Here is a 17,700-nt window from a genome sequence, read left to right on the forward strand (position 1 = left end):
TTGCATTTGCGATTGCAAAGCATATTTATTATAGAACAAACAAACTAAATTAAAAAAATATAATTCTAGGTTAGGTTAAATGTAACGCTTTATAGAAACTTGTTTAGTAAATAGGAAGTGCACATAAATGGCAAATATTAATAATTATCTAAAAAGGGTGAGTTTTTAGAAAACGCAGTCGTGTAGTAATTCACTAAATCTCAAATATTTTGCTAGTTTAAAGATCCAAAAGCACCGGCTTTGTTTCCTTGGCACATTTCAACATCGAACGCATCATTTTAATGAATCCGGTGTCCTTGGACTTCTCCAAGCCACGTTGCAAGCGATTCTTCATTACGGCGACAAACTCGCGATTACTCAGCTGGTTATCGTCTGCGAAACATCATAAAAAAATATTAAATGATTTGAAAAATATTATATAAACACAAAAAAATCATTTGTACTCACTGTCTTCGTCGAAAATCGTGAAGATCACATCGATTACATGATCTCTTAGATCCACCATAGCCACTGTTTTGGCCACATGTTTCAATGTTGCCTGATCAATCGATGCACCCGCAATGTGATAAAACGTCAACGCGGTGTCCACATCGTTAATATTATTTAAAAAGTGAAAGAAATCGAGATAATCTTTGCGCGAGATACCCAATTGGTTGTCCTTAAACTTGCGCTTGACACGCTTCAACTTGCGCGCCTTCTTCTTATGCGAATACCCAGCATAGGCCACCAGTAGCTCAGCGAAATCCACCTCAGTAATCAGACCCTCACTATTCGGACGTTTACGCTCGAATTCGAGTGTAAGGATTTCACGTTGTAATTGCGCTTGAAATTGTATGAATTTTTGTATGGTCAATTTCTGGTCCAATTTCGGGCCGAAGAAGTAATGAGTGAGCGCGGAGTTAACACCCTGTGAAAGGTGAGATTTCAAAAACTCTAGATTCAAGTACATTATGTTTTATTTATAATAGATCAGCTGAGCCAATTTAATGAACCAATGAGCGACCATTTTATGCGTGCAAATGAGAACCCAAAAGTACCGTTATTAACATAAAAACGAAAATGTGAGCTGGTGAGTAAGATTTACGACTGATTTTTGCACAAAGCAACAAATAAACATTAGTGGAAATGAAAGGTGGTGGTGAAATGTGGTGAATTTCGAATTAGTTAAGCAAAATAATATACTGTTAGTCGGATTATGTAATTTTTTAAATAAAAGATTTGCAATTAGGAGATGGCTAATTTGCGCAGAAAGCGTAAAATAAATATTATTAAAAATAAAAAAATAAAAGTGGTGGTGAGAAGTGGTGAATTTAACATTATTAACATAAAAACGAAAATGTGAGCTGGTGAGTAAACATTAGTGGAAATGAAAGGTGATGGTGAAAAGTGGTGAATTTCCAATTAGTTAGTCAAAATAATATACTCTTAGTCGGATTATATAATTTTTTAAATAAAAGATTTGCAATTAGATGACTAATTTGCACAGAAAGCGTAAAATAAATATTATTAAAAATAAAAAAATAAAAGTGGTGGTGAGAAGTGGTGAATTTACCATTATTAACATAAAAACGAAAATGTGAGTGGGTGAGTGAAATTTGGAGCTGATTTTGGCACAAAGCGACAAATAAACATTAGTGGAAATAAAGGTGATGGTGAAAAGTGGTGAATTTCAAATTAGTTAAGCAAAATAATAACAGTCGGAATATGTAATCTTTTAAATAAAAGATTTGCAATTAGGAGATGGCTGATGCTCACAGAAAGCGGAAAATAAATATTAGAAAATATTTCAAAAATAAAGGTGATGGTGAAAAGTGGTGAATTTACCGGAATTAACATAAAAACAACGATGTGAGTGGGTGAGTGATGTTTGCAGCTGATTTTGGCAGAAAGCAACAAATAAACATTAGTGGAAATGAAAGGTAGTGGTGAAATGTGGTGAATTTCGAATTAGTTAAGCAAAATAATAGAATGTTAATCGGAATATATAATTTTTTAGATTACAGATTTGCAATTAAGTGATGGCTGATGCTCACGGAAGAAAAGAAAAATTAATATTAAAAAAATAAGGTGATGGTGAAAAGTGGTGAATTTCGAATTAGTTAAGCACAAAAAGTTATACAGTTACCCAGAGTGTACATATACCTTCATGGGCTGTGTTTTAGTAGGTAAAATATTAATTATTGATTTTTTGTGATTAGGCATTTATTAGTTATGGTGGTGGTGGTTGTGGTGTGACAGTTTTGCATTAGTTGTTATTTACAAAAGATATGCAAAAGAGCAAAGATATAGAAAATACAATTTACATTTAGTAGAGCATTTAAAAGATTAAAGAGTTAAAGGTATGGTAATTACATATATACATATATATACAACATTTTATATACATACAGATATCGAAATAAAATAATAATAAAAATAATAAAAAAACATGTACTTGTGGAAACGAGCATTTCGTACACTAAACTACACATGTGTATGTATTTTACCAGCAAAAAATATATTTTTTTTAATATTTAATACACACTTACCTTAAATGTATTGCCTGTAGCTGCATGATCACGATGCCTGATGCCAATTGTAGATTGCTGACGCACCAAATCAGCGACCATTTCAAACTCCTCACTGTCCACATCGCCATCACCGTTCAAATCGAACATTTGGAAGGCGATTTCGAAGTGACGACGGGAGGCTAAAATTAAAATGGAAAAAAATTAAAAAAGATATAAAGAAAAAAAATATAAAAAAATATAAAAAATATATGAAAAAAATTAAAAAAAAAATATATACAAAAATATAAAAAATATAAATAAATATAAAAAAATATAAAAAATATAAAAAAATATAAAAAATATAAAAAAAATATTAAAAACAAATATAAGAAAAATATTTAAAAAAAATGTAAATAATTAAAAAACAATTATCAAAAAATAATAATACACCTACTTGAGAGCACTGTCAACAAGAATATGTAGTCCGAAAAGGTAATTAAACCATACGAGCCCAACTTGTAGAAAATACTATCTTTTGCCAAATGCAATTTCAAGCACTCAGCAACATCCTAAATGAAATGAAAATGAATTAGTTTATTTCTTGTAAGTGCAACTGGGCACAATTCAAAAAACACGAAATTCAAACATGTCAAATGGTTAACGGCACTGCATTGATTTTTTTATTATTTTTTTTTTTGTAAAATAAACAACAAAAGGGTAAAACAATAATAAAGGGCATATTGGGCATACAAATACTTTTGTAAAGTTAGTGTCGAAAGCAATTCAATTAGTGCAAGAACATTTATCTCTATAAATCTATAACATTTCTTGTTAAAGGCAATTCTTTTTTCGGGTCAGTCAAACTATTCAAGCCAAGCTAATTATACGTGTTGCCTTGACCGCGCGTTAATAGTTGTGCTACATGCAAAATAGGTTACTTTTGTTAAATTTTTAATATAACGGTATACATAGGAGCTTTATAAACATATACTAGTGGGGGTACACATAGCATTCGTTTATTCATACAATTACTGCCAATTGTTTATTTGTTACTATTGTTACTTTATTTATGTGTTTTTTTTTTGTCAAAAAATACCTCGCCTGCAACCTGTAAGTAGAGAGCATGTTTTATAGGTTGTGAGGAGAAAAGAGGAGGTTTCGTGATATTAGAAACAGGGAGGAAACATAGGCTAGTGTTTGGTGAAATGATGCTGTAAGTGACTTAGCATTAGTTTACGTGATAATTCGAAGGTAATATAACCAGTACACTAACATTGTGTGTTATTTATTTTTGTTTGTTAGTATTATTTTCATTATTTTTTTAACAATATTATTTAATAAATGTTTATTTAAATTTTTCTGTGATTTTTGATCCGGTAAATATTACAATTCTTTGACTTGATTTTTATAATTTTTTAAATGTTCATTATTGTTTTTATTTACTGCCTGCTATCTTTATTTGCATTGTAATTTATTATTATTTTTCAATATTGTACTTTGTAGTATTTGTTTGTATTTAACTGTTTAAATATTATTCTTTATTATCTAGTTTCATATTTGCACACTATTTTAATTTTTTATTTGTTTTTTAATTTTTTTTTAATTATATTTTTTTAATTATATTTTTTTTTTAATAATTTTTTTTTATTATTTTTTGCACACTATTTTAATTTTTTATTTGTTTTTTTTTTATTTTTTTTTATTATTTTTTTTTAATAATTTTTTTTTAATAATTTTTTTTTTTAATTATTTATTTTTAATTATTTTTTTTTTAATTATTTTTTTAATTTTTTTTTGTTTTATATTATGTTTTTTTTTACAATTTTATTTAATTTATAATTGTTACATCTCCATCCCTTCAACTATCTTCTAATACAAAAATACATACCTTCGGATCGTAGCGGCGATATTGATCAAGCCCCAAACCTATAAACAAGAAAAGGTGCAATTATAAACACTGATTTTAATATAAAAATATTTTAATATAAAGAAATATTAACGCTTCAAAATATATCTTCTTCATACATTATTATTTATTTTTCTGTATTAAATCGACATACCCTCTGGCTGCTTCATGCCTGGCGTCATACTAGTTAGAAAATCTTGTGGTGTCATAAAAATCTCATAACGATCATCGGTTGTTGGTACTTGTATAGTGGCAAAATAACGGAATACCTTATCAGGTGTAGAAAATTGCCTTATACGATTTTCATATTCAATAATCTGGCCAGACATGAAATTCAGAATATTATATGTGCGCGTAATTACATTATAATATGTCAAACACACATAATTTTGGATATTTGGAGGAAAACAAAAATTTTCGCAAATAACACAGTGAAATGAAGCAGCAAATGTGCAAAATAACGGAATTAAAAAAAAAATTATACAAATTATATGTACACTTAAACGTACATTAATCTGATTATTCAAAGTTACTGTTTTATGTTTACCCTACACATATAGTCGTACGAAACATACCCTCTGGCTGCATCATGCCGGGATAAATGGAGCGTAGAAAATCATCTGGAGTCATGCAGACTTCGGTAGTTGTGGGTGTGGTGAGGCGTACTGTTGCGAAGTAACGAAAGATTTTGTCCGGTGTAGAATAGGCGCGTATACGATTCTCATATTCAATAATCTTCAAACAGTTCAGGCGTTTTTCGCGTTCGAAATTTTTTTATTTTAACACAGTGCATATGAACAAAATTTATGCAATCATATACATGGATTGTGCATATTTGGTTAACAAAAAGGTACATAATGTAAACACAGGTAACATGAAATTAAAAGAAAATTAATATAAATTATAGCAGTGAAAAAGCTTCTAAATATATACAGAAATTGAAAATAATAGACACGTTCGATAAAAATAACGCTGTGCCAAAAAATATTCACTTAAGATTTCAAGAAAACAACTCCCCACAACATATGTACATACCTTGCGTTCACGAAAGCCCATTTTCTCCTTGGGATCGCGTTTTGCTTTGCAAATATCAGGTTTGCTACCGTCATCGGATTCTTCTGCATCGGTATCATCGTTATTCTTTACCTTATTTTTGTCGGGCATATCTTTTGGTTTTGGAGCATCAGCATCAACTTTGGGCAAAATGGCACGCTTCAATCTAAAAATAAAATGTATAATATGTAAATAAAAAAAATTTTACTAATTACAATTATTATATATGCATCCATTCACATACTTCTTCCAGTCCAACAGCGTTAATATAAATAGAGTACCGACGAAAGCATGAAAATATCTCGTTATCCTTGGTGTGGGATCTTCTTTGTGTCCAAATTTTTTATAGCACCGCACTGCACCCGTGTTATTTGATACAATTGTATTAGTTGGCTGCAACAACAACTGATTGGGAATTCGCTGACCACCACCAATTGTTAGCGATTTTAATAAATGCTGTTGCACTGTATTTTGACGCCGTAAAGTGGCGCCACACTGGCGTAGCAAGGACATTTTCCTTTTTTGTTGTTGTGAGTTTCTAATAAGTTGCAAATTGTTATTTATGTTATTTTGATAAAATTTTGAATTCACTATACTCACACTTCACTATTCAAACTATTTTCACAATTTTTAACTAATATTTGAATGTAAAATTTACATATTTTCCACTTATTTGGTGATAAATAATATATTTTGGTTTAGACAAACCAAAAATCGTATGAAATCTGCTTCGTCTTTTAGTAACGATTCACAATAGTTCAATTCAGCTGTTCGTTGTAAATCATAACAGCTAACCGGTTCAGAAGTAACCGAGTTATTATATCCTGTATTATTTTAAAACTACATTAAAAACGTATTAATAAATAAATAGAACTTCCGAAGGAACAATATAATAAAATGATTGTATTATTTGGATCTACAACTACAGTTGAACTGACCTAACTAGAGTCAACATAATCCACAAATGAATTTCGTGTTAGAGAGACTTTCGAGTTAAGAAAGTCAATTTGTATGAAATTTCACTCTACTATCAATTCAAAAGTTCTAGTTACGGAGAACTTCTAGTTATAGAAGTTCAACTGTATTAATAATAAACACAACATGTTAACATAGAATAAGCAACATTTTTATTACAACATAAAAAAATAAGAATACTGAGTTAATGTAATTCAAAAATGTGTTATATATTAGTTTCCTTCAACCGATAGCACAGCGCGGAAATACTCGCTGTCTAATTGTTTAATATCCCGCGCGAAATTTTCAACCAATGCACTTAATTCCGCCTCATCGATGTCAACATCATTGCCCGTTGTTGTCAGCCGCTCTACAGCTGCATCAATTTTATCCAACAGTTCCTTATCACTTGCAACTTGCTTTTCGGTATATTCATCTTCGAACTCGCTATAAATACGTTGAGCTGTATGCACAACAGCTTCGGGAAAATTGGCCAAACGCGCTACCTGTATACCAAAACTTTTCTCCATAACGCCAGGACGTACTTGATACAGCAATGTGAAATTTTCAGCATCTGCAACGGCAGCCATATGGCAATTTTTTACGGTTTTTACAGAATCAGCTAAATGTGTAATCTCATGGAAATGTGTTGCGAAGAGTGTGAAGCATTTAGTCTGTTTTGCTAAATGTCTATAAATATACAAAGAAATGCAAATTAATTAAAACCAATAAAAAATAGTTTAACTTCACACATACTCAGCTATGGACCAGGCGATACCGCAGCCCTCATATGTAGACGTGCCACGACCTAGTTCATCTATAATCACCAAGGAATTCTCGGTAGCAGTCTGTGAAATTAATATGAATTATGTATGAATCAACTGTCACAAATAATTTATAAGCAAAATTTTACTTACACGCACAATACCCGAAGTCTCAATCATCTCAACCATGAATGTGCTCAAACCTTTGACGATATTATCACTGGCACCTACACGTCCCAATATTGAGTCCACCATAGTTATTGTCGCCTCGCTGCATGGCACAAAAGCACCAACATGTGCCATTAAGACAGCTGTGCCCACAGAACGTATATAAGTACTTTTGCCGCCCATATTCGGACCCGTAATGATGAACATATTGCAGACATCTAAAAGCACAATTTTTTTTTTAATAAAACATAAACACTGTATATTCATCTTTGCTCACCTTTTTCGAATGTCACCTGATTGGCTATGAATGTTACATGCTCCTGCAATTCCAAACAAGGATGTCGCAAATCTTTCAACTCCAGCACACCGGCGCCCTCTTTCAGCATTTTTGGGCGTACATAGGGTGTTGGCGCCCGCAATGCAGCCATTGCAAAGCTGACCAAACAGTCCAGTTGTGCCAATTCGTTATTCAGTGAGCTGAGCGGCGCAGCGTAACCAATAGCCACTTTTATGATCTCTTCTACAACTGATTTCTGCTGCTCTTCATACTTCTCACACAAGTTTCCGTACTCTTCACTGTACTCGGACAATTTTTCATTGGTGAACCGCACACCACCCTTTACTACATCCAAAATTTTATAATTTTTATTTTTACGTAATTCAGAGTCATCTTTCAATGTGACACGTAAATGGTAGCCAATTTTCGCAACATTATCCAAACGCACTTGTGGTTTCTCCATGTTCAAATCATCTGCCGCTTTTTGCTGCAGGCGCTCCATTTTAGCTAAGATGCGTGACATATCATTTTTCATGTCCTGCAGTTGCTCATCGAAAGAAGCTTTCACAAGGTAATCTCCGGCTTCGATAGCTTCAAAATCGACCACTTGCTCTACCAATTGCTTTAAACCAGACAGATCTTCTAAGAGAGATTTCATGGCCACACAAAGCACATTTTTCACAGTGGCATTTTCGAGGCTTAGTAGCGTATTTACTATGCGTGGCGTGCGCAAAATGACTTGATAAACTCGAAAGAGGTCCTGCATGGTAGCTTTTTGACGTAGCAGACGTTTGGTTAGCATCAGCACATCAGGTATACGTTTTAAGTAATCATCATGTAGCGTACTTAGGGTGCCCGGTGATTCCAGCAGACACTGTACGATGTCGTGACGATCATTAAGAATTTCAATACTACGTAGAGGTTGTTTTATCCATTGAGCAAGCAGGCGATGTCCTTGTGGAGTACGACAATGATCCAGCACACCCAATATGCTCTGCCAGTGATAGCCTGGAGAGTTGGGATGCGTACCGGGTTTTGGTAAAATGTTAAGAGCTGCCACAGCTGCCGAATCCAAGTGTACAAACCTGGAAGACACGAGTAAATACAGTATAAAAATGCATATTATTTGATTCATTTACAAACCGTTTAAGATTTAGCTGCTTCATTTGGTAGTGACCTAAATTGCTTGCGTCGTTAACGAGGTTTAAATATTTAATAGCCACACGTAACGCCTCCATAGCCATGGTGAGTTGCATTTCTGGCAATGTTAATGCATCTTCTTGCTGACCTTTCGCAAAACGTATCAAGCGATTCAGGTCTTGCAACAAGTCGTTCTTTTCAGCTGGTGTAGCCGCTGAACGTTTTGGCACAGTAACACCCACATTATTGCGCTCCAACAGTTGTTTCACTGCTACATACTATAATTCGCAAAAAATATAAATAGCAATATGCTGCTAATTGAGCTAAAATTTAATAAATACATACCTCACCATCACCGGTGGGCAACAAACATTCTTTTGGTCCCAACAGCACGACCATTGCTTCCAGTTCGGTGAAGAAATCATTGTCAACAAACTCCAATACATGAAACTGACAATCATTTTGTTCCACAAAAGCAACTCCCAAGCGCCGTTGATTACCCTCAACTAAGCGCACTTGTAGCGACAACAAATTATTGCTCACAAGTATCTCTTTGTTGCCGAACAAAATTTCTTCGAATTGAATTAAATTGCCAGGCGAACCACGGTACTCAATGCTCCAATTATTGTTGGCAGCAGCTGCACCGGGTGGCCGTACATAAACTTCCACACGAAAATTGCGCACCAGCAATAACTCTCGCACAGCCATGTTAAAGTTGCCCTTCGATAGCGTAACATAGCTGAGTTTATCGGGTTCATCAGGTAACAGGTGATGCACAAAAGCTGTGGACTTGTAGACAAGCTTTGCAATGAGTTCGCAATCGTCTGCGCCGTGCACAGAATAAAAATCAATACGATCGAAGAAGCGTACAGTGGTTGCTGGTTTCTGTGGAAGTTGATAAGAAATTAATATAATGTCTATGTATATACTTTTAAAAACTTACTTCCTCCAATTTTGCATAGTACTTGATGAAGTTACGTTGGCCATTAATATCTATAAAATAACTATTGTATTAGCATATCTTTTCTTCACTAATTTACATACCAAGATTTAGCTGTGGTTCTTGTCTATTAGCATTTATAACTTCCATCTTTACAATAGTTTTATGTTGTTTAAAAATTAATTTACTTTATAATATGCGCGCGCTTTGTGCAAATGCTTCTTTTTTAATGAGAGACAAAATAAAGTTCCCAATGACACTTCTATAGAGATTTTAAGAAACTTTTCTTTTTATTATATCAAAATTATTTGAAGAAAAATAAAACAAAATTCAATTATTTAATTACAAATTAATTTTTTTAATTACCAAAATAAATTATTTTTAATTCTAATTCTTCAAAATATCTTTTTATTTTCTCAAAACATCAACCATCTGCAATGATCACTTTGAGTGCTATTGGGAATTGTTTAATTGCATTTAATTAATAAACAAAAAAAGAGTGGTCTTTCGACAAAAAAATGTTGAAGTTTCTCATTTTTGCATAAATTAAATACTTCTTGTATTGCTCATATTGAGTAAGTGCTGACCTTGTAACAACTGAAGCTTAAACAAAACATATTCCACGTTTGCCATCGTATCACAACGGATTCAAGATGTTGTTTCGAAGATGTTACCTCCGACGCTACAGCTCAAGCACAATATTCTTCACAGTGGCTGCATCTTTAGCATTTACTTACTACATGTATTACCAGCACAATTCAATTATTGAAGGAGGTTGGAAGATGCCCAGTTCGAATGAAACACATACACCAAATCCTCAATTTTTATACAAAACTCGCGTGCAAGAATGTTGTAAAGGAGCATTGAAAGAGGGCGTAACGCAGGAAGACACAGATCCTTTAAAAATGTTAGGAGTGCTACGTGATAAGAAAGATAAATACATACGTGACATCGGCTTTAAAAATCATGCCTTCAACGCGCTTATTTCGAACAATATTGGACCTTACCGTGAGGTACCTGATACACGGCATAAGGTCTGCTCACGTGAACCCACCGATCGTAATGAAGATTTGCCAACAATTTCAGTTATTATGTGTTTTTACAATGAACATAAAATGACGTTAATACGTTCCATTAACTCCGTAATAAAACGCACTCCACCACATATACTAAAAGAAATTATACTTGTAGATGATTTTAGCGATCTGCCTGAATTGGAATTTCACTTGCTAAGCGATTTACATGCCCAACTACATTATGACCAACTGCAGTATATCCGTAATGAGAAACGTGAGGGACTTATAAGATCGCGCGTCGTTGGTGCTCACGCTGCAGAGGGTGATGTGCTTGTTTTCCTAGACTCACACATTGAAGTTAATCAACAGTGGGCAGAACCACTTGTGCGTGCAGTGAAACAGGAAAATTCAACAATCGCTGTACCGGTAATGGATCTTATTAGTCCTGATACTTTTGAATACACCTCCAGTCCTTTAGTACGCGGTGGTTTCAATTGGGGACTACATTATAAGTGGATAACTCTGCCGAAAGGTACTTTAAAGAAGGATGAAGATTTTAAAGGACCATTTAAGACACCTACTATGGCCGGTGGTTTATTTGCTATTAATCGGCAATATTTCAAACACATTGGCGAGTATGATGAGGGCATGGATATCTGGGGAGGTGAAAATATCGAAATCTCTTTCCGTGTGTGGCAATGTCATGGCGCCATAAAAATATATCCCTGCTCACGCATCGGACATATCTTCCGCAAACGACGTCCTTATTCGGCACCCGATGGCAAGGATACCATGAAACGAAATTCACTGCGTGCAGCCCACGTGTGGATGGATGACTTTATGCAATATTTCCTAAAAGAAACAAATTCTGCGCGCGACATGGATTATGGTGACATTTCAGCACGTTTGGAGTTGCGAAATCGTTTGCAATGTCACGAATTCTCTTGGTATTTGAAAAATGTTTACCCCGAATTGGCACTACCAGGACAGGAAACTAAAAAATCGGCAGCTGCTGGTGTTTATCAACCATGGCACTCGAGAAAACGTAATTACATCGCCACCTACATGATGCGTTTGAGCGGCACCAACCTATGCGCCTCCGTGGTGGCGCCCAAAGTGAAAGGTTTCCTAAAGAAAGGCAGTCCACTCATTTTACAAGCATGCATGCGTACACGCAATCAAATTTGGTTTGAAACGGACAAAGCGGAAATAGTTCTGGACAAACTGTTATGCCTCGAATCGTACGGCGATGCGCAAGTGCACATAAATAAATGTCATGAAATGCTCGGTGATCAGCAGTGGCGGCACACGCGCACCGAACACAGCCCCATTTACAATATGGCAGCAGGCACCTGTATGCGCGCCAAAGGTGCACACATCGGAGCACGCATTGTATTAGATCTATGCTCTAAGGATGAGGCTAGTGCATGGGATATCGTGAAAGTAGAGGAAGCATTATGAGATAAGCATAAACGGAAAACAAATGAATTGCGACACTAAGCGTGTTGTGCGAAAACTTGGAAATGCGCACACACACGAACAAGCACACATGTCAGGCGCCATAAGTAGTGCAAACTGGAATTATAGACTGATATTACGGCAGAAATATAGTTATTAAACAAACATAATTATAAGATAAAATTTGTATAAAACAATGTGTTTCATAACTAAAGGTTATTTTATACGAACAACTCTTTGCAAACTGAACAAGTTTAAAGATAATATTTTTGGGTTTAAAGTTGTATTAAATTTTTTATTAATTCCAAGCTCTCGAACAATAATTTTACGCACCTTGTGCGCTATTTTTCAAATTTTTTATATTTATTGGTTATGAAACGCAAAATACTATATGAATATGTATTTGCTGTAGTCTGCTAACTTTTCTTCATTTGCTAATGGTTTTAAAGACAATTTATATTTTATATATCCGCTTCTAATTTAGTAAACATTTGGGTACGCAGTCACACTGTTAAAAGTCCTTTGAAGCATCGAATGTAATTCGCTTCATTATATTGTCCATTTTATATTTTAGTAATTTGTATTTTTATACCTTCATAAGTATAATGAAAATGTAAAAAGACAATGAAAGTCATATTTCATGAAATATGTAAACACATTACGTAAGTTTAAATACAGTTAAACCCAGTAAAAATTAAAGTTGTTATTTTTATGTGATTTAAGAATACCATTTTATTACGTGTCTTCTTACATTTTGTTTATATAGTCTAAAAATGGGATTTCTTCATAAAACCTACACGTTTGTTTTTATTATTTTTCAGTTTTTACTATGATACATGCAAATGAAAAGCTTGAAATGACAAAGGAAGAGGCAATTTTTTAAATATTGTTTGATGGGGTCTTTGATTAAGGTTAGGTTAGGTTCTACAAAAAAAAAATAAAAAATATTCTCCAGCTGAAATAATCATGCAAATTTAAATAACTCGCAATAGAACACTGTATTAATGGATAGTAAAATTTATAAAGTAGACATTTTTCCGAAAATCTTAACAAGCACTATCAAATATGTGAAACATTACAGCTTTGCCCATTTACATAGTATATTTTTTTGGTCTTTACTTATTGTTTAAACATAATTGAATTGATTTAATTTTTTCATCTCTAATTATTTGCTAAAACTTGAAAAAAAAAAACGTTGCTTTAAATGTGTAATCAAAATTATACGACACGGAGAGTTAGAAAACTCTCTGGGCGGAACTTTGTTTATTTTAAGGTGGGGTGAAATTTTGGATAATTCTATTTTATAATTTTGCGCTGATAATAACATGTGTAGTGAACTATTCTAAACTATATATATTCTTATACATTTATTAAAAAATTGTATATTTATAATTGTATTTCGAGAAAAAACTTTTTGATGCCTTTACTTGGACCAATTCGTTTATTATATTTTTTAAATTACTAAAACATACTCGCAGTTGATGGATGATATACATAAAGTGTTTATAAATAATTTAAGTAATTTTAATTGTTTCAAAAGGCTAAACAAGACAAATTTTATACTTTTTATGAACAAATTTAAATATTATTTCCTTGCATTGCGCAATGTTCGACTCAAAAATATTGTAAAATAAGCGAATGTGAGCTTTTTTCTGCTTATGTGCAGAATTTATCGATTTATTCAACACATTTTACTAGTATAGCTAGATCGCTTGTTTTATTTGAACTACCCTACGCACAATAAGATATTGTTTCATTTGCATGTACAGACTATACTAATGATTTTTAAAATATAGCGACAATTTTGTTCCAAACGTTCCTACACACAATAAAAGTACTCAATAAAACTGTAGATTGGCTAAAACAGTTGTAGTTGGGGAATTTCTCAATTATTTTGCTACACACACGCACCACAGGTGTATGTATGTATGTGTATTGAAATACAAGAAGTTTACTATAATGCGCATACACGCTTTAATATTTTTTTTAAACAATTTTTTTTTTCACATTGCATTCTCAGCATTGCCAACTGTTTATAATTCGCTACAAATTGTTCGATATTACGTTTACTAATTTATAAACGTATGTATATGTATATATATATAATTTTGTAATAATTATCATTTATGTATATATATATATAATATTTTTTTTACTTAGATAATAGCATTTTTTTTTTTGTTTTTACACATCATTTTGCTTCGTTATAATTAAACTTAACATTAGAAGAGGGAGGGGAAAAATATAATAATACATAAAAAGAGGAGAGTAACGTGTATGAAAAAAATGCGAAATTTAACATGAACATTGATCTTTTGTATTAGGTGCTTCGTTTGTTAGCGAAGTTCGTCCCGGTTGTGAGGGTCGATGTTGTACGCCCGATTCGGAAGCGTTCAAATCGAGACGACCCTCTTGTATGTTTTGATATATTTTACGTGCAGTTTCGAGAAATGCTTCTTCCACATTTTGACCACTACAAAAGTTAACAAATGAAAGCAATTAGTTTGCTGTTGAAGAATTGAAAATTGATTATAAATATACCTCATGGCGCTTGCTTCCAAAAACATGAGACCATTCTCGTCAGCAAACTCTTTGGCCTCTTCATATGTGACCTCGCGTGTGCTGTCCAGGTCTGATTTGTTGCCAATTAAGAAGATCACAGTATTGGGATTAGTGAGATTACGTGTGTCTGTCAGCCAACTGCTGAGGTGATTGTAAGTGGATCTGTTGTGAAAAATATGTAAACAATAAATTTGAGTTTAACTTTATATATAAAAATATTATTTATTAAATATATATGATTTAATAAATAAATATGAAATGGAAAAAATCAAATATTTTACCTAAATAAAATACAGAAAATGTTGCGTCTCACCTTCTTGTTATGTCATAAACCATAAGTGCACCAGCAGCACCACGATAATATGAACGTGTTACTGCACGAAAACGCTCCTGTCCTGCAGTGTCCCAAATTTGCAATTTGATTTTCTTATCATCTACCTCAATGATACGTGTGCCGAACTCCACGCCAATTGTGTGTGGACAATTCGCCATGACTGCAAGTTATTAAAACAGGGATATTGTCACACAAATATATATTTCACTGTAGCCTTACAAATACTCACATTTTTTCTCTGTGAACTGATGCAGCAGGCATGATTTGCCTACACCCATATCACCGATGATTATGTACTTAAAGATATAGTTGTAGTTGTAAGGTGCCGATGACATCTTTGGGTCTGCGAAAAGAACAAAAAATACCGAAAATTAAAAAAAAAGTGAATTTATATTAAAACATGTTTACAAACATACAAGTTTCTAGAAAAAAATCAATATCATTTGATAATTTCTGTAACAACGACCATATAATATTGTATTTTGGAAAAAATTATTAGTTAAATGATTTTAAAAGTAAATTTTTGACTTCGTCAGCGTTTTGTGTGTTGTACTTCCGCTAAAGTTAAACTTAAAGTTTAAACTTCTTTGACACCATTACTTCCAGGTTGCGTTTGTTTGATTGCCAAACAAATCAGTTGTGTGGGTAAGAGAAACAGCAACAATACTGCGCACTCAAGCCATGCATATAAAGAAGTTTTGACGCGTTTACGTGCATTTGTTAGCCGTATTGAAGTAATGCCGGTTACTAAGCCACTGGCGGTTTGTTATCGCTTCATTTATGCGGTGCAAAGGGAAAATGTTGAATTTAATTAAGCTACGAGCATACAACAGCATAAATTACACATGGGAAAAAGCGCATACATAGTGAGTGTGTACATATGTATGTACATTTATACAAAAGTAGTTTCAATTAGTCAAAAAAATATAATTGTAGGCGTAAAAGACAACGAAGCAGGGGACACTACAAAATCTAAGCTAAACCAACTAAATATAAACAATGTAAAAATTAGTCATGTGGCAGTATGTACGTACAAATGTACTTACGACCACATTCCCATGTAGCTATCATTCTTGGTTATGCAGTAGATATTTGTTTGTTGAATTGTAAAGATGATACACCAGCATTTGTATAAATTATAATATCAATTATGAAACAAAAATATAGTAATAATATTTCATTTCCAACACTAATAAGACCAATAAGATATATATGAACAGTCTCTAACTGGTCTCTAATATTTACATAGTAATTTATTTTATAAAAATAATAAGCTTCGCTAAATAATATACAGACGAAGTACATACGTTCATATACCCGCCTAATATACGTTTTTAACTATTACGCTCACGATTTATTCCTATCTACATACATACAAATATATGTCAGTATGCATTTATTACTATAAATAATGCTTTTTTTACCTCTCAAGTAATATTACACGATTTTGGAACATATGTTAATCACTTGTATTGCAAGTAGTTTTAGTATGCCACACAGCATCGGTAAAATCAATATGCAAAAAAATATATCTACATAGCGCACAAGGGATGGGTGAACATGTAAAATGGTCAAATGTGCGTACAATAAACTTTTTGAAAGACCTTAAGAAGTGAGGTAGTACCAAACTCATACTGGCATATGAAGTCTTTGTTTAAAACCAAGCAATAATATGAATTTGTTTACCACATACATGACACAAAAGATAACAAAGTGAAAAGGCCAATTCTTTTTAAACACTTCCACTGATAGCACAATGCTTTGCCACACGCTCTTTTCATGAGCAATCGTTTTGAAAAATCACTATGCTATATGATGAATAATTCTGGAAACACGCAACTGATAACTCTCGTAATTTTTTCCTGGAACATCCAAAATAGCGCATATAATGATGTATCATTCCACTTACCCTTTTTTGCTTGTAGCACCGACTGTGATTAAACGAAACCCTTTGCCTTGTAGCTGCTGTATGTAAAAATTTCTAATAGGCAATCACCACTTGTGTTGTTGTTTTAATGATTTTTATTTCTTTTTATGATGCCTTGTGGTTTTTGATTGTTTGCTACCAAATCTGATAATGATCAACGTAGCTTAAATCACAAATGCGTAAATTTTATCTTTTAAAAGCAATTATTGATGACGAATAACTCAATTTGTACTTTTGTATTTGTAAATTTTTGCTAATTGCGTTTCCCTTTTCGTGAAATTTTCTTTGGTCTTAAGTTTAATTTTTTACAATTTTAACGCATTAACTTTTTGTACGCTCAAGCCAGTTATTGTGTAAACGTTTTCAATTACGTTGGAGATTATTGTACATTTTTCGCAATTTTTTATATTGATAAAGTCAGACACAAATAATTTGTTCAATTTTCTATCATCGTTTGTCGCCTTCTACGTTTTTACTCATTATTTTGTATTGTATGCAATTTTTGCAATAAGAGTTGCCAATGGCGAAGTAATAAGTAATGAAAGTAACCGAATACCACGAAGTAACCGGTTTGATTTATAAAATGTAATAAATTTCAGATTTTTATTTATATTTTTTTATAATTATCACAATTTTTTAAATTTAGTTTTTATTATCTCTTGAATTCTTGATTCAATTATTATTCATGTCTTGAGTTCATATTTATTTATTT

General features: G+C 32.8%; 4 protein-coding genes across 7 annotated transcripts; 1 reads left to right on the plus strand and 3 right to left on the minus strand.

The window, feature by feature from the left end:
- Positions 1–6,215, minus strand: LOC105212024 (calcium uptake protein 1 homolog, mitochondrial). Of its 4 annotated transcripts, none has more exons than XM_029040081.2 (10): positions 6,049–6,215; positions 5,693–5,986; positions 5,431–5,614; positions 4,550–4,712; positions 4,378–4,415; positions 3,586–3,597; positions 2,944–3,058; positions 2,529–2,689; positions 448–907; positions 1–372 (listed from the first exon to the last, which is right to left on the minus strand). In XM_029040081.2, exons 2-10 carry the CDS (start codon positions 5,959–5,961, stop codon positions 218–220), a joined length of 1,557 nt encoding a protein of 518 aa, XP_028895914.2. In that variant the 5' UTR covers positions 5,962–5,986; positions 6,049–6,215; the 3' UTR covers positions 1–217. The 4 variants fall into 4 exon arrangements, with proteins under 4 accessions (XP_028895914.2, XP_054082347.1, XP_028895917.2 ...); XM_054226372.1 differs by lacking the exon at positions 4,550–4,712 and adding an exon at positions 4,971–5,130 and having other exon boundaries at positions 6,049–6,214; XM_029040084.2 differs by lacking the exon at positions 3,586–3,597 and having other exon boundaries at positions 6,049–6,214.
- Positions 6,216–6,552: 337 nt separating this feature from the next.
- On the minus strand, positions 6,553–9,951 carry LOC105212025 (DNA mismatch repair protein spellchecker 1). Its single transcript, XM_011183770.3, has 8 exons — positions 9,796–9,951; positions 9,695–9,744; positions 9,097–9,636; positions 8,755–9,029; positions 7,612–8,696; positions 7,320–7,552; positions 7,159–7,250; positions 6,553–7,092 (listed from the first exon to the last, which is right to left on the minus strand). The coding sequence occupies exons 1-8, from the start codon at positions 9,839–9,841 to the stop codon at positions 6,636–6,638; spliced, it is 2,778 nt and encodes a 925-aa protein (XP_011182072.2). The 5' UTR covers positions 9,842–9,951; the 3' UTR covers positions 6,553–6,635.
- A 165-nt stretch (positions 9,952–10,116) lies between these two features.
- LOC105212026 (polypeptide N-acetylgalactosaminyltransferase 35A) lies at positions 10,117–14,636 on the plus strand. Its single transcript, XM_011183771.3, has one exon. It carries the CDS (start codon positions 10,345–10,347, stop codon positions 12,166–12,168), a length of 1,824 nt encoding a protein of 607 aa, XP_011182073.2. The 5' UTR covers positions 10,117–10,344; the 3' UTR covers positions 12,169–14,636.
- On the minus strand, positions 12,171–17,472 carry LOC105212027 (ras-related protein Rab-14). The gene is made up of 5 exons (XM_011183772.3): positions 16,971–17,472; positions 15,291–15,404; positions 15,041–15,221; positions 14,707–14,889; positions 12,171–14,638 (listed from the first exon to the last, which is right to left on the minus strand). The coding sequence occupies exons 2-5, from the start codon at positions 15,394–15,396 to the stop codon at positions 14,461–14,463; spliced, it is 648 nt and encodes a 215-aa protein (XP_011182074.1). The 5' UTR covers positions 15,397–15,404; positions 16,971–17,472; the 3' UTR covers positions 12,171–14,460.
- Between the last annotated feature and the right edge of the window lie 228 nt (positions 17,473–17,700).

The sequence above is a fragment of the Zeugodacus cucurbitae genome, chromosome 3, assembly GCF_028554725.1.
Source record: "Zeugodacus cucurbitae isolate PBARC_wt_2022May chromosome 3, idZeuCucr1.2, whole genome shotgun sequence".
Lineage (NCBI taxonomy): Eukaryota > Metazoa > Arthropoda > Insecta > Diptera > Tephritidae > Zeugodacus > Zeugodacus cucurbitae.